The sequence below is a fragment of the Dendrobium catenatum genome, unplaced genomic scaffold (assembly GCF_001605985.2).
Source record: "Dendrobium catenatum unplaced genomic scaffold, ASM160598v2 original_scaffold_117459, whole genome shotgun sequence".
In the NCBI taxonomy this organism is placed as follows: domain Eukaryota; kingdom Viridiplantae; phylum Streptophyta; class Magnoliopsida; order Asparagales; family Orchidaceae; genus Dendrobium; species Dendrobium catenatum.
Window position 1 is genome coordinate 155,502 of NW_021435894.1, and position 14,714 is coordinate 170,215.

The 14,714-nt window shown below is 36.2% G+C and overlaps 1 protein-coding gene across 1 annotated transcript in view; it reads left to right on the forward strand.

The window, feature by feature from the left end:
* Positions 1-3,070: 3,070 nt before the first annotated feature.
* The window catches only part of LOC110094211 (O-fucosyltransferase 35-like), a 30,066-nt gene continuing 18,422 nt past the window's right edge, over positions 3,071-14,714 (forward strand). Inside the window, exon 1 of the mRNA XM_020819387.2 lies at positions 3,071-3,722. Coding sequence (XP_020675046.1) covers positions 3,234-3,722 — 489 coding nt within the window. The 5' untranslated portion in view covers positions 3,071-3,233. The remainder of the gene's footprint in view (positions 3,723-14,714) is intronic.

A 14,714-nucleotide genomic window follows, 5' to 3' on the forward strand; every position in this document is an offset into this window, starting at 1 on the left:
TTGATGATAAATGCAAAATAAACATTTAGTATAAAACTAAGGATACTACAATTAATAAATAAACTATTAAAATATCCTTTACTTATAAATTTAGTGTTAACCTAATATGCTTTAAGAATTTTAAGTTTGATTAGTATTGTTGCGCCCTCAAATATTCACGGCTGTAAAAAAAATATAAAGTTTAACTTTTTAGCTTTGTATGAAGATCCATTACACATACATATAAAAAGAGACGGTGCAACATTTATAAGAGAAATTAAGATTTTTATGTGGAAAATCTTGAAAAGGGAAAAAATCATAAGGTCTAACCTTGTTTGAATGAATTCACTATTATTTACAGTCAATGACACATAAGGTCATTCCTTGGGGGAAGTCATTAGCTTGATGTAACAAATATACATCATATAACATGTGTTACATGATGGGACTTGAAAGAATCAATATTGATACATTTGTTTGGTCGATAGAATCATAGTCGACGGGCAACGAATGTCGGAAAAATCATAATCTGGTGATAGTGGTCGGAGGGACCGTAGTCGGTAAGTAATAGTGGTCATAAAAGACCGTTGTCTGACAACAAAGGTTGGAAGGATTGCAATCTGGCTATGGATGTCAGAAGGACCGTAGTCGGCGTGCGACAGTGGCCAGAAAGATCGTTGACCGACAACATATGTCAAAAGTATAGTAGTCGGCAGGCGATAATAGTCAGAAAGACTGTTGTTTTGTGAAGGAGATTATAAGGACATTAGTCGGTTGGCGACGGAGGTCGGAAGTTCGGCATCGGGTATAAGTCCTATGAAAGTTTGACGACGCGCAGAAGTCCAACGTCAGGTAGAAATCTGGCGAAGAACCGAAGTTTGGTGTTAGATAAAAGTCTGGAGAAAGACCGACGAAAGTCAGAAGTTTGACGTCGGGTATAAGTCCGTTGAAAGTCCAATGATAAGAAGAAGTTCGACGAATGGCATAACTTAGGCGTCGGGTAGAAGTCCGACGAAACTCGGTGGACGATCTCTACTATAGCGTTAGTTGATGGTCGGGTAGTACTCTAATGTTAGTTGGAATTCAAGAAGAACTCCGTCGTCAGTCGGCTGTATGGCAGAACTTCGACCTCAGTCAACGGTTGGGTAGAACTCTAGCTTCAGCTAGCATTCGAGCATAACCCCAACATTGGTAGGTTGTTGGGTGGAAATCCAGAAATGGTCGAGGAAAAGTTTGAAGAGTCTAGTGGCAAGAAAGCTCTTTTCCTTTTATTCCTTCTCATGTTGAATCCCTTGATTGTGGGCTGTTTAATTTGCATTTGAATGTCTTAACCATATCAGAATTTGATGATTGTGGGCTCGTTGGATTTGTCTCGTTGAGCCGCTCTATTCGATTATAAGCATGTCATGTTTGGAAACTGTTTGTTAATCCAAATTATGATTGAAGATTCCAAATGTGATTTGGGTCTTTGATTCAGACTCATTGGAGCTCGGATTGAGACATTCAGTTCAAGACGTTGGAAACTATTTGGTGTCATTGGGTTCGTATTTTCGAGATGTTTAGTTCAACTGTAAGTTTGTTGAAATTGGAATGCATATGATATCTCATTTAATTTTTAAAGTTTATAACTTGATTTTCCCTTGAGATTCTTGTCCGATCAAGATAATTTTCCGATGATGTATCAAGCATGAATCTTGATGAAATATTTAGAAATATTCAAAATTAAATTTAGAATAATTTTAACATTGAGAACAACAAAGTTACAATCAAATTAAACATCTTGATGAAACAAATCTAACAACTTAACATATGATTCAATCCAAGTCCAAAAAAGCCTAAATCAAACACTGAAATGATAGTATAACACTTTGAAACATTAATTGAATTATGAAATTGTCTTTGAATTTTCCATTATTATAATCAAAATGAGCAATTTGACAAGATTAAACAAACAAGCCAACAAATACTTGATTTGAGGTCATTAAAGTACTTAAATACTAAATAAATAAATTATGATAAAATTTTTTAATATGATTCATTCAATGAAATGCTATGAAAACTGACCTAAATTTACTAAAATGCTAATTCTAAAATTAGTATAAATAAATTTTCATTTTTCACATTAAAGGATCCCGAACTTAAATTTAGATAAGCTCAATAAGAGATTTGATTAAACTAGTGGCGATAAATTTGAGGTTCAAATTTGGGATGGAGGCTCAACACTAGAAGAGTAGATAAGACGAAGCTGATGAGAGCTTGTGGATAGACGGGCACACATAAGAGGGGGAGCAACAATTTGCGCTTTATCACCATTGTTGATTGTGCCTGAAGTTAACCATAGTGGGAGAATTAACGCTTGAATATATAAAGATGATTATGAATGAAAATTATGAAATTGAAGATGTGTTTTTATTCTTATACAAAAAAATTCAGTGCTTATAAAGATATATAAAAAGTATAAGTTGAATTTATATATGTAGAAATTACAATAAGAAATATAAATAAAGATACATAATATTAAGCATGCAATCACCTTTACTAGAATGCAACCCCATTCAATCAATTTAGACCGTGGTTTTTTCCCTCTTCTGGGTTTTACACTTAAAAATCATAGTGTTCATTTTATTTTCTGTTTGTGTGCTGAATATTCGTGCAACGCTCTGACATGAATTTTTAAACTCTACCGCCGCATATATTCTAGTCCGCAACAACAATTAATGCAATTAGGATGCTATTTTTACTTATTACTAACTTATTTATGTGTAATTTTAATAAGTATCCCCATGCTAATTATAATGGTAAGTATAACAAGAAATTATTTAATTATAATTTAAAATAATTAATAATTTAATTACTATTTAGTATTTACATTACAAATTATTTCATTAAAAATTTAAATACTATTTTGATAAAATTTTAATTACTAATTACACTTATAATTATATAATTAATTAAATAAAGATTCTATTACTAACTAATTATTTAATTAATATTTATACTACTAATTACCTAATTAATTATTTATATTTTAAAGTATATTAATTCAGCTAATTAAATTAATGCCGAATTGAGAAATTAATTCCACCGGCTACAGATTTCAGTGCGGGACACTTCTCCTTCTTCGTCCCTTAAAAATCTTCCCTCCTTTGATTGCTTAGTAAATGACAACGACGAGTTGCCGACGTATTTCAACCGGAGAACGATTTTTCGTCGATATTTAAAACACAAAGCCCAGATCCCGCCATCTTCTTTTCATGGGATTTGAGCAACTTCATCCCAACCACCGCAGCAGTGCCGGTGGTGTTAACTCCGTCGATGGCATTTCCCACCACCAGAGCGTGCATAGTCCTAGGTACTCAGGATCCATGACTCGACGAGGCCAATCGTTTAAGCGCTCCGGCGTAAACGGCGGAGAGATCGAGCTTCAGATCAACTCCCCTCGTTCATCCCCCGTTAGCGCTGGCGGCAGCCTCTCGAACGAGGGTGCGGAGCCAACGTCGCCGAAGCTACCTTCTCCGGTTGCGGAGCGGTGGCATCATGGACAGAATCTTCGCTCCCGGTTCGGGATTCAGCTTCTGGGAAAAGGCGTGTTCAAGAAGCGGGCGTCAGCGCTACATAAAAGGCGGCTGGGGAATTTTTTGTTCTTGGTGTTTTGCAGCGTTTGTTTGTGTCTTGGACTGATGAAGATGTTTGCTGGCAGTTGGCTTGGGTGGCTCCTGGTGGAGAGAGTCGAGCGGCACCAGGTAAGGGTTTTCTAATAGAGAGATCTGAAGATGTTACTATTTTTTGTTACTCTGTTGTTATATGTATTTCTTGAAATATGCTGTTTTGTTTTATCTTTTAATCTGGGGACAAGGATAGTCTTGTTATAGTGGAGGAGTCAGAATTAATTGCAGATACCTAGGAAATTTTCCTTGCTTGGTGTTTTTATGCCTTTGAAATTTGCAATATTAAACAAATCAGCGCACTCTTGCTTTATGGTTCTTGCATAAGTTAACTTATCTGTTGCAGGCAACATTAAACATTTGTTATGGTTCTCATTAGCTATTGTTTATAATCGTTGATATCCTATACTAATTATCTCATCATTCTTCTTGGGTGTTATTCTGCTTTTGGTAACTTGGTAAATAATTTCTTTGATTCTTCTCTTCTACAAAAATTTCTTCCTTATAATCCTTATTTAATGATTTCTCAAAGCGGTTTTTAAAAAAAAAAAAACTTTTCCTTGATTTCTTCTTCTCCTATCAAGGTCTAATTTTATCACTTATGATACATCCAATCTTACCAAAGTTCTTAAACCTCTTTATATTTGGCTTAACCATTTTTGTTTTCATTCTCCCTTAATATCCAACCATATACAAATGACGAATGGTCTAGATTTAACATTGCTTTTTATTTAGCAACACTTTAATTTTTATTATAACTCTTATCTCAATTATATTTATTTAACTTTTTAATTTTTCAAATTGCTTATTTTCTTTGTTTGATAATCATTTGTATGCCTTTGCTCCAACAAGTTCTTAAACATATATACAATTTCTTTCTAGGCTCTCTTTTAACTTTATTTGGAAAATTCTTTAATGCAACTAACCAATCTATAATGTTGAGCTTGATAAATGACCAGGTTGCCTCACTTGAGCCCATTTCTTGAATTAAAAAATGTAGTTTCTATAATATAGGGTTAAGTTTGCATGCAATAAACTAGGGTTGCATATCATTCAATCTCGAGTCAATCAGACCCAACCAAGATTGGCTCAAAGTCATATCATATATGATCTTGAGTTGAGTCAAACCTAACCATATGTTGGCTTGATTATATCTTGATCCAAGCTAGGGGTGGTCCATTTATTTTGATTTGAGCTTCATCTGAGCCAAGTATTGATTAGTTTTGCATTTTAGGAAATATTCAGATGCGGGTGCCAGTAGCCCAACTGCCCAGGCAAGAAGTAACTTAGCTACTCAGGTGGGTCCCATGACCTCCTTTATCACCTTTAGGAGAAGAGGCTTTTGGTGTGTGTGTTTTGGGGGGGACTCTTTGGGAAAGATGTAAGGGGCATTTATTATGGGATTTGAGCTATTTAAGGGGGGAGATTGTGGAGGATTTGGATTTACGTTATGTTTTGAATTTCTGCCTTAGTTTTTGTGAGGTGTTTGGCTTCCTAGTAGCTGCTAGGAATCGTGAGAGAGACGATTTACCTCTTGAATAGTAAATCAACTTGTATCTTGTTTTTGCCTAGAAATTAGTAAAAAAAAGTTATTTTAGTGTATTTTTGGATCTATTTGGAGTAAGTTACTGTTTTTTAGATTGTTGTGTGTTGTTTTGATCATCAAGTCCTATCATATTCCTAGTCACCATTTTGATTGGCCAAAGTTTCATTTTTTGAAGCTAAAAATGACTTATTCATGGAAGGGTTTTAGAGAGCTCGATGAGAGTGTATAAGATTCCTTTTGTTTGGGTGAGCGATTCATCAAATGTAATGGATGAATGAGCCCCTTTGATATCCCAGAATGTTATGTATGAGTTGATTCTTGTAGTGTTGGATGAGTTAATTCCCAATTATCTTATGTAGTCCTTCGTAGTGATAAAATTTCTTACTATCTACTTTTAATTTTATTTCATTTTTTTGGTCTAGATCAAATTGGCATCAAAGAAGGTTTTGTCGTGTCTGAACTAATGGATATTTGATGTAGAATAAGGGCAAATCATAATTAAAACCATGATAGTTATGCGACTTTAGCGTATTATGTATCTTATGATGTGTCCTTTTCATGTTATAAGGTTTATATTTCTCAAGATGTAAGACTTTATGAGACATTTGTGTTATCTTGTTTAGTTTTATGTCTATTTAATATTTTAAGTCATGTAAATACAAGTTAGTCATTTGTACCCTTTGGTTTCTATGTATATGAGAAGGTAGGATTTTATTTTAATGAATGGCGTGATAGTTTGAATGAAATATTCCTTGTATGGCTGACTATCCCTTTAATGGGTTTTTTCTTTCCTCCTTGGTAAGTCTGTTGTGGATTTGTAGCTAGAATGAGGATGGAGGACTTTTGCTAGATGCTTAAAGCTTCCCAAGTTGTTACCAATCATACGATCTATTATTTAAATAGATAAATGTTTCTTTCCATTATGAATAACAATTGTATGGTCAATCATTGTGGATAAAATGGTAGATTATCGAGACTAAATCACTATGATTTCTTTCTTCTCCCTCCCATTGAGATTTTCAATTATTCTTGCTAAATAATTAGCTAAAAAAGGAATTTTTTTTAATGAACATGTTACGGCTGATTATTTCTTTTTTTAATAATTTTTAAAATTGACATTCTATGTTTCTCTCTTAAATCTTATAAGAAGTTTTTTTTTTTAACTCTTATATCTTTTCTCTTCTTCATTTTCTTTGATTTATATTTCTACTTTCATTTGCCATCATTTAGTACCCAAGCAAGTAAAATACTTTGGGATAATACTTATTTTATTGGTAAAGACCATTTTTACCACATCCTATTTTCTATCATTCTTGTTGTTCAATGTTTGCACATCAAATGAATTCAATTTTGCTTGGAATTTTTATGGTGTGACCTTATGTATTGGCATTCTTATATATATATATACCCCCACCCCACACACACAAATCAAAGTTTTGGGTTTTTTAGTTCATTTCTTCAAATTTTTTTAAGTTGCACTATTTTTGTATTCATCATACTCCTTTATTTTTCGCATCTGAAGTTCATAAAATTTGGGTTGTTTTTTTGTCTATAAGTTCTATTTAACTTTTTTCTTAGGATGCATTTTTCTCATTTCCACAACAAAGTGTCCAAAAATAGTAAAACCTCTCACCCAACCTTAGCTAGCATTGACCTATGTTAATCATTTTCCCAATTTTTGCTAACCCAACCCTAAGGCTAGTTTTGATTAGTTAAAATCTGACCCTTCTGACTCTTTAACTCTGTTTAGATCAGGTTTGTTGGTCAAAGTTGGTTAAATTCAATTTATTATGTTATTTATTACTTGACATACAACAGCTCACCCCCTTTTCTTATTAATAATAGTCTACATAAACCTAAAGTCACTTTTCTTTTCCATCCTCTCCTCTTAAGAGTCATATACATGTGTCTAAAGTCCACTTACTCTCTCTTAAGCCCCCCTTAGATGGCCAACCTTTCCTCCTTGATCCAACTTTATCTAAGATTTCTAAATCATTTCCTCCTGGTGGTGCCTGAGCATTATTTAAGGTTTCTAAAACTTGATGTCGGCCTTCTGAAGATTATGGTGTTTTTAGAACTACCTTCTCCACTTCCATAGTTTCGACCACATCTTCAAAGAAAGTTTGATGAGGATATCTGCCAGAAATTCAAACATTTGTATTGTCGGAGGAATCGTAGATCGATTGCTACGATTCAGAGTATGTATTTTTTATGTATTTTTTTATTCTATGTATTATGTTTCATTTGAGTTTTCTCATTTTACCCCTATGAGGAATTGAGTCTATGTTGTAGCCTGAGGGCACTTTAGTCTTTTCGGTTTTCTTTCATTTGAGTCTATTTATAGGAGGCCTCTTGCATTGCATTGAGATGATGAATTATGAAGAAAATTTTAGCTTTCTTTGATCTCTTAGTGAGTTATTAAGAAGAAACCCTAGGTGGGTGAAAACAATACCCATTAACCTTTGGAGGATTCCAAGGTTCACGATTCTATGATCTCTTTGTGAGTTTTTGATTCTTTTATTTTAGTCTTCATCTTCCTCTTTCCTCTCCCTCTATACTGCCGGAAATCCCTTCCCTATCTCCCCAAACCGACGGCCTCAACCCCTCCCCTTGATTCCCCATTACCCGCCACCCCTCCACCTAACAAGTCGCCGGCCACTTCATCAACCCGACGGCCGGCCCCACCCCACCAACCCTCTCCCACCCAAGCCTAACCCTCCGACTACCTTGTCCCAAATTTATGAAATTCAAAATCCAATTGCCTTCATTTACTTCCCATCACTCAATCTTCATTGCTCCCCACTCAAGGCAAGCATGAATGGTCGATTAAGAGATTGATCCCGGATTCATAGAAGATTCCACGGAAGAATATGTGGACCGCATTTTATATCAAGCGACCCTTTCAATTGAAGAGCTCATCCTTCAGGGCTGCTGGTACGTTGTCAATCATCCACCTACACTTCCTACTTTGACTACCTTTCCAACGACTACTACCCGAGGCTTCTACCTTCTATTAGTGGCATCACTAAGTGTGTTGATCTTGCTTCTCCGTCGAACCCTACCAACTTGAGAGAGAGTGACTATTGGAGCTCAAGGTGAACACATCACTTTGTTAACCCGTGGATTGTGTTGAACCAGTCCTTTCATTACTTAATATTTGTTGTTATTTTAAAGGATTCCCTAACTTTAGTTTGTGATCGATTGCCTATGCGTAGCTTCTTCATAAGAACTTCTTTGAACCTATTAGTGTGAAGTATTAAGATTTAATTTATCATTGCTCAACAATTTATTTATTAATACTCTCAAACAATTCCTGGTTTCACATCAAAGTTCTTTTAGGGTCAAGAGAAAAATCATTACTGAAATCATGATAGTTATGCAATTTTAATTTATTTCTTTTGTATGTCCTTAGAGGCTTTCGTTTGAGTATCTAAAACTGAATATATAGAGTGTAATTTTAGTAATAATAGACTAGGAGGGGGATTTTGATTTTAGGTGATCAAGTCATTAATAATAGTACATGTTTTAGATATCTTGGATCTATGTTCAAAGTGGTTGTGAAATAGATGGGGATATTATTAGTAGAATTCAAATTCGATGGTTGAAGTGGAGGAATGCATCAGACTTGTTGTGAGACCTGTAAAGTCTCCCTCAAACTTAAGGGAAAATTCTATAAGATGGTGGTGAGACCTGTAATGCTTTATGGTGCAGAATGTTGGCCATTAAAATAGAAGTATAATATTAAGTTAAGTGTTGCAGAGATAAGGATGCTCAGGTGGATGAGTGATTTTACTCTTAGAGACAGGATACAAAGTGACACTACAGGAAAACACGCTGTTATCGGCGGACCTTATTCGCCGGTAATCCGTAATATCCGACAAAAATTCTAGGTTTCCGGCGCATTTCCGTCGGATTTTACTGCGCCGGTTTGGCGTGCGTCGCTAAATGTCTTCCGACGTTTGTAATGCGCCGGAAACTATTCCGGCGCACGTTCTGGCGCATTTCCGGCGCAACATGTGATATAAAAGATGGCGATTTTCATTCGATAATTCCGACGACGAATACGTCGGTTGTTTACGTCGTATGTATTCGACGGAAACTACTGGCGCATAAACCGTCGTAGGTGCGCCGTAAATAAGCAACAGCTAGTTTCCGGCGCCGAAGGAGCGTCGGAAATCACCGGCGGATAAGACGCCGTAAAATGCGTCGGTAATTTCCGGTGCACACAAAAACGTCGGCATGATCGATCTGATTCGTTGTATCGTTGTTTCCGTCGAATTTCTGACGCTTAATCCGCCGGAAACCTATAGCATTGACAAAAAAATTGCCTTCCCAACCAACAATCAAATTTCCACACCTGCAAACCTATACAAATATATATTCACAACAGTTTATAACAATTCCACAATATAAAATTCTTCAACAGATGAACTAAAACATAAATACTCATTAAAAGAAATTGTTCAATAACAACAACAAACTAAAAACATCACATAGTGTTCAATATTACAGATTCAAAGATATAAACAAGTTTCTAAAGTAAACTACTCTGAATCCGTGGGCTCCTCAGCTGGAGCTATCTCTTTTCCACTCATCTGGTCCCTCATTTTGCGCAATTCATCCAACAACTGATTCTGTTGCTCCTGCATCTGCATCTGCATTGGACATGTGCTTGCAACTGAGCTTTCCAATCAACTTGTGATTTCCTTGTTCTAGCTCTGCTTGAAGGACACTTATTTGTTGAGCATGTAAAGTCTCATGTGAACTGGATGCGAAGCTGGATGCCGTAGAGGAGGTCATCCCCTCGTATGCCTGAGCTTGGGAACCCAAACCATAAGCTCTGCCATGCTGCATTCCTCCGACGGCCTGCGACCAGATGTGATACTCAGAAAACTCCACAGAGCCGCCAAAAGAGCCCTCACCTGATGCAGCATGACTCTCTCGAAGCCGTGTATACTCCTGTAAAGTAGAATATAAATATATATAATTAAACTAAAAATAAAAATTTTACAACATATATATTACTTACATAGGCTTTATTGCTTCTCTCTCACTTTATCATCACACTGTTGATCCTCCAACTGACGCCTTATTGAGTGTGATACCAGTGCAATTCCTCGAGGAGTTGGTTCTAGCTCCAGCTCTCTTTCTAATTCGGAAATAATTAAAAGGAATTCTATTCATAATTTGTATTAAACACAAAATTATAATAAATGATATTTAAAAATTAATGATACAATTATCGTCTTTTGGCTAGCTACAGTATGTGGAAGCTGAGACCGCCAGTGAATGAAGGGAACTACAACACCGCAATCATCAGCTAATATGACTCATGTTCTGTCGAGTTTTGAGTCCCTCCCTAGTATATCTTCGTTTCGCCTGGTCGGCCCAATGCAGTGGAACGCTCAGCCATTATTAGCCTTCTCCACTCCATAAATTTATAGCTTACTAGATGCCTCTTTTAATGTTCTGTGAACTATCGTGCTCAACCGCCAAGTTTTCCGATGAGTAGGTTTAAAAATTTTGAATTTTTAAAACTAAGAAAGTCTATTTTAAGCAAGCAGCCGCCTTCTCTACCACCATTTTTCCCTCCTACATGTCTCTTGTGTTGGGGCACCGCCCACAACCAAATTCATTTGTTGACGTCATTCCATCCTTGCATATTATAATATATACAACTGAAACCAGCTTATATTTTTATTGAGCCTTACCAGTTAGAACGTATCCTTTCATTTTAACCATCTCGCCTGCAATTATCAATATCCCTCATCTCTCTAATTTCACCATTCCGGGACTTCTTTATTCGGGACTCTGTTACGCTTCCCCAGACCCATCCGGCAAACAAAAGATAAAAAAAACACCTATGCTTTGCCCAAGCTCGCTTCTATGTCCCGTTTTCTATTATCATGGTTCTTTTGATTGAAGGGAAAATAACTTTATTTTGTATGGCCAACTTTGGCGGGGCATCAACAGATCGTTTTATGTGACATATATTATCTATCCTACCACAAAAATAAAAGAAATATAATCGAACAATACGATTATTTCCATCTTAGGCTTAAGATTGTCATAAACACTAGGTACGTTAAACGTGTACACCCCCAACCAAGTGCACTACAATCACATTGCTAACAATCTGTCGCTGCTCTCGGTGGAGCAAGCACGTGTCCGAGGGTTCCTGACTGGAAAGGCTGTGTGGGCGTGGTGCGGTGGTAATAGGTGATAGAGTGATAGCTCTATATATGGATAACGTGGATAAGCGAGGATGTAGGGGCCCAGCATAAGGTGGGGGTGGCGTAGTATGGTAGAAATGAAGACTGCTGCCCCGGGACTCTGGTGAAGGAAATCCGGGGTCCGGTGGAAGTAGAACTGCCGGGCTGATACTGCTCCAAGAAGTTGGGTAAATGTTGTGTAGTAATCTGAGGCTGTGTAGCTGGTCCGCTGCAGTGATCTTCTTGTGCGCCTGTTAAAATATTTTTTGATCAATCCTCTCTAGGCTCTTCACCTGAAAGCCATCTGCACAGAGAATAAATAAGAAATTTTAGAACATGAGTTATAACAAAAAATTAATAAAAATGCACACAGTAACAATAAAATATACAGTGAAGTAAAATGCAGGGAAGTAAAAAAAAATGCGGGTGCAAGTAACAATAAGATAAATGCGGTGAGTTTAAAAGATTTTAATTTACCTTATGTTAACTCATCATTGTTAATCACTTTCATAAGATGATACATTTTCCAGCACTATCAGATTTATCATTACTTTCTCTATGGTTAGATCTTACTCCTTAACTGCAACTCGCTCTCATTTAATTCCTGATTTGGTCATCTACATTGATTGAGGAAAGATTTTTAAATTTGACATAAACTATTTTTGTATTGTTATAATATGCTTGCACAGATAGAGCCTTACGGGTTGTGCTTTATTCTAGTGTCTTTTTAAGTTTATTTAAATATCTCTCAAAAGGATATGCCACATATAACTGACATGTCCACCCCATAGCCTTATATTCGGTAAATTGAACTGAAGATGCTCCATAGAAGTAAGAAGCACTGGAGGAATATCTTTCTCAGTGACACAGAATGAAAGGAATTTGCTGCTGCCATAGAAACTCAGTTTTTTCACATATTATTTAGAGAACATAAATCTTTGAAGAATCACTTAGCTCGATCAGGGTTTGTGCCAGATCTTATGCTCAAAATATCTATTTGATCTGGCAGATAACTAAAAGCAGTTGATAGTAGACAGCCATGAAAATGTGACCATCATGACTTTTCATCCGAATATACTCCCTGATCTTTGTCTGTAACACACCTGGCTTAGATTGAAGAATATTCATCAGGTACTCCGTAGGGTCTTCACCAATTCCACAAATTAAGCCCGTTCTTGTCTATACCTTAGTTAATGTGAATTGGAGCTTTGGTTGGAGTTTTTTCACCTCGCACATCTTCATTTCAAAAGTTCGCTCATATAAATCTCCTTTAAAGTCATCATTGCTTTAGTTATTATCTTTGGATTTATCTTTGAATGTCCTATAACTGTATTGAAATGTTATAAAAATATTTTTGTTTCCTCCTCTATATGCATAACTATCAGTAAAATTCTTAATGTAGACATTTCTTAGGAATTTAGATTGGTATTAGATAATGCATGCACGGTTGTAAAAATATGTACCCCCACTCTTCCTTTGGTCATTTTGTACCTCTGTCTTTAAATACTTTGATGTTGACATAATTTCTACACCCTTAAAAGTCAAGTATGTTCTGAAAGAAAAGGAAGGTTTGTTGTTTTCTATTACCTTATGAGGAAACGTAATCACGATTCGTCTTCCTTTAATCTATAACATTTGATTTGGGCATGGACGTAGATCTGGTGTTCTACAGCTAATGTCCTCAATAACTATACTATAATCAAATTATACATGGTTTCTTATTATTGTGTGTCTTCTAGATTTAGATCAATGTATTGTGTTTTGTGTTGAATAAAAAGGGACAATGTGCAATCAATTACATGGATGTTTGGTTTATAATTAATACAAGATATATCTGTGCCCATCGCATTTAGCATAGCATAGAAAGTGTAGCGTAAATTGGCTAGCTCTGGTATTGAGCAATAGAAATGTGTAGTTGAGTAATACTACCATTGTTAAATCTGATTAATCTACCCAACCAAATCCTTGGGATTTTCAAAATAGGTCTCACATTGAATTATCGACGTGATTGATCTTGCGCCTATATGGTATCATTCAGAAACCGAACCCTGCCCGCAGTATAAGTTACATGCACCTGGAACTACATATTCTATAATTGCTTGTTTTAGTTATGAATGCTTGTTTTATAACTATATGTACACAATCGAACTCTATTTTTTACATCGTATAGATAAAAAATTAGTTCTATTACTATCAACACTATCTAAATACATAAGGTACGCTCTTTCCAGTCCGTAATTTATTAGTCAGCAGTTATCGCTAAACCGCCACTATCAAATTTAAATATAGAAGGAGGTCATGGTGGTAGAAAACGCTGCTAACAAATTTACACTCAAATATGTCTAATATATTATAACATGTCGGGTTGAGGAATTCCAGGGCTATTATCAAATACATAATGTTATAATACCGGCGTTTTGCTGATTTTTATTCTCCCTTATCCGTTACCTCTGACTCCCTTGCGACGAAATGCTGATCCCACCCATGTGACAACCTAGGCGCTCACTTACATGGGATGGGTCTGAGTTAATATCTGCGAACTTTTTCATGTATGGGAGTAAAGGCGCCGTCGTGCTCAAAGGATCAGGCAGCCTCGCCGGTTAGCTCGTGGATCGTGAAGCAAATCTTCTACCGCCGAAAAACCGCTGTCGCCGTCGCTGGGTAAAATCCTTTCGTTTCTTTCTTTATACGAACCCAAGTTTACCTTTTCACTACTCTCACCCGTTGTAGCTAACGCCGGAGACTTTGCTGTGGTGAGAAAGTCCATCTGGACGCAGGATCATTGTCGGAAGCCACTCACCATGGTTCTACTCGTGCATAAGGTGTTTTATGCCGAACGCTTATTTGCCTGCCCTTGTTTTTTATTGGGCTGCAATCCGCTCTAAAATTTGAAGTAAATTGTGTCGCAAACCTTTCGTTGATGAGCTGATTCTCTTTGTTACCTCAGTCGGGAATCTGTTACCTCGCAAGAATAGGCTGAGAAAGATGCGGGTTTAATGTCTTTAGGGGCATTTGAATTGAATTGACAGGTATATTGGAGGGTTGAATCATGCTATTAGGACTGTTTTGGAGGGTATTTGGTATGAGAAGCTTGCCTGCTTGATTTTTTTTCACTATTCTTCAGTTTATTTTTTTGGACAGCCCACTTCTATTTGAATTCTCGCTATTTGTTTTCCTCTTTTTTGGATATTTGTCCCATGCTTGTATGGCCACAGATGCTATCTTGTTTTCTTTTTTTTGGATAATTCTTGCTATCTATGCTTCTAAATTCACTGATAAATCATGCCCTTGTATGTTCAAATTTATAAGAAT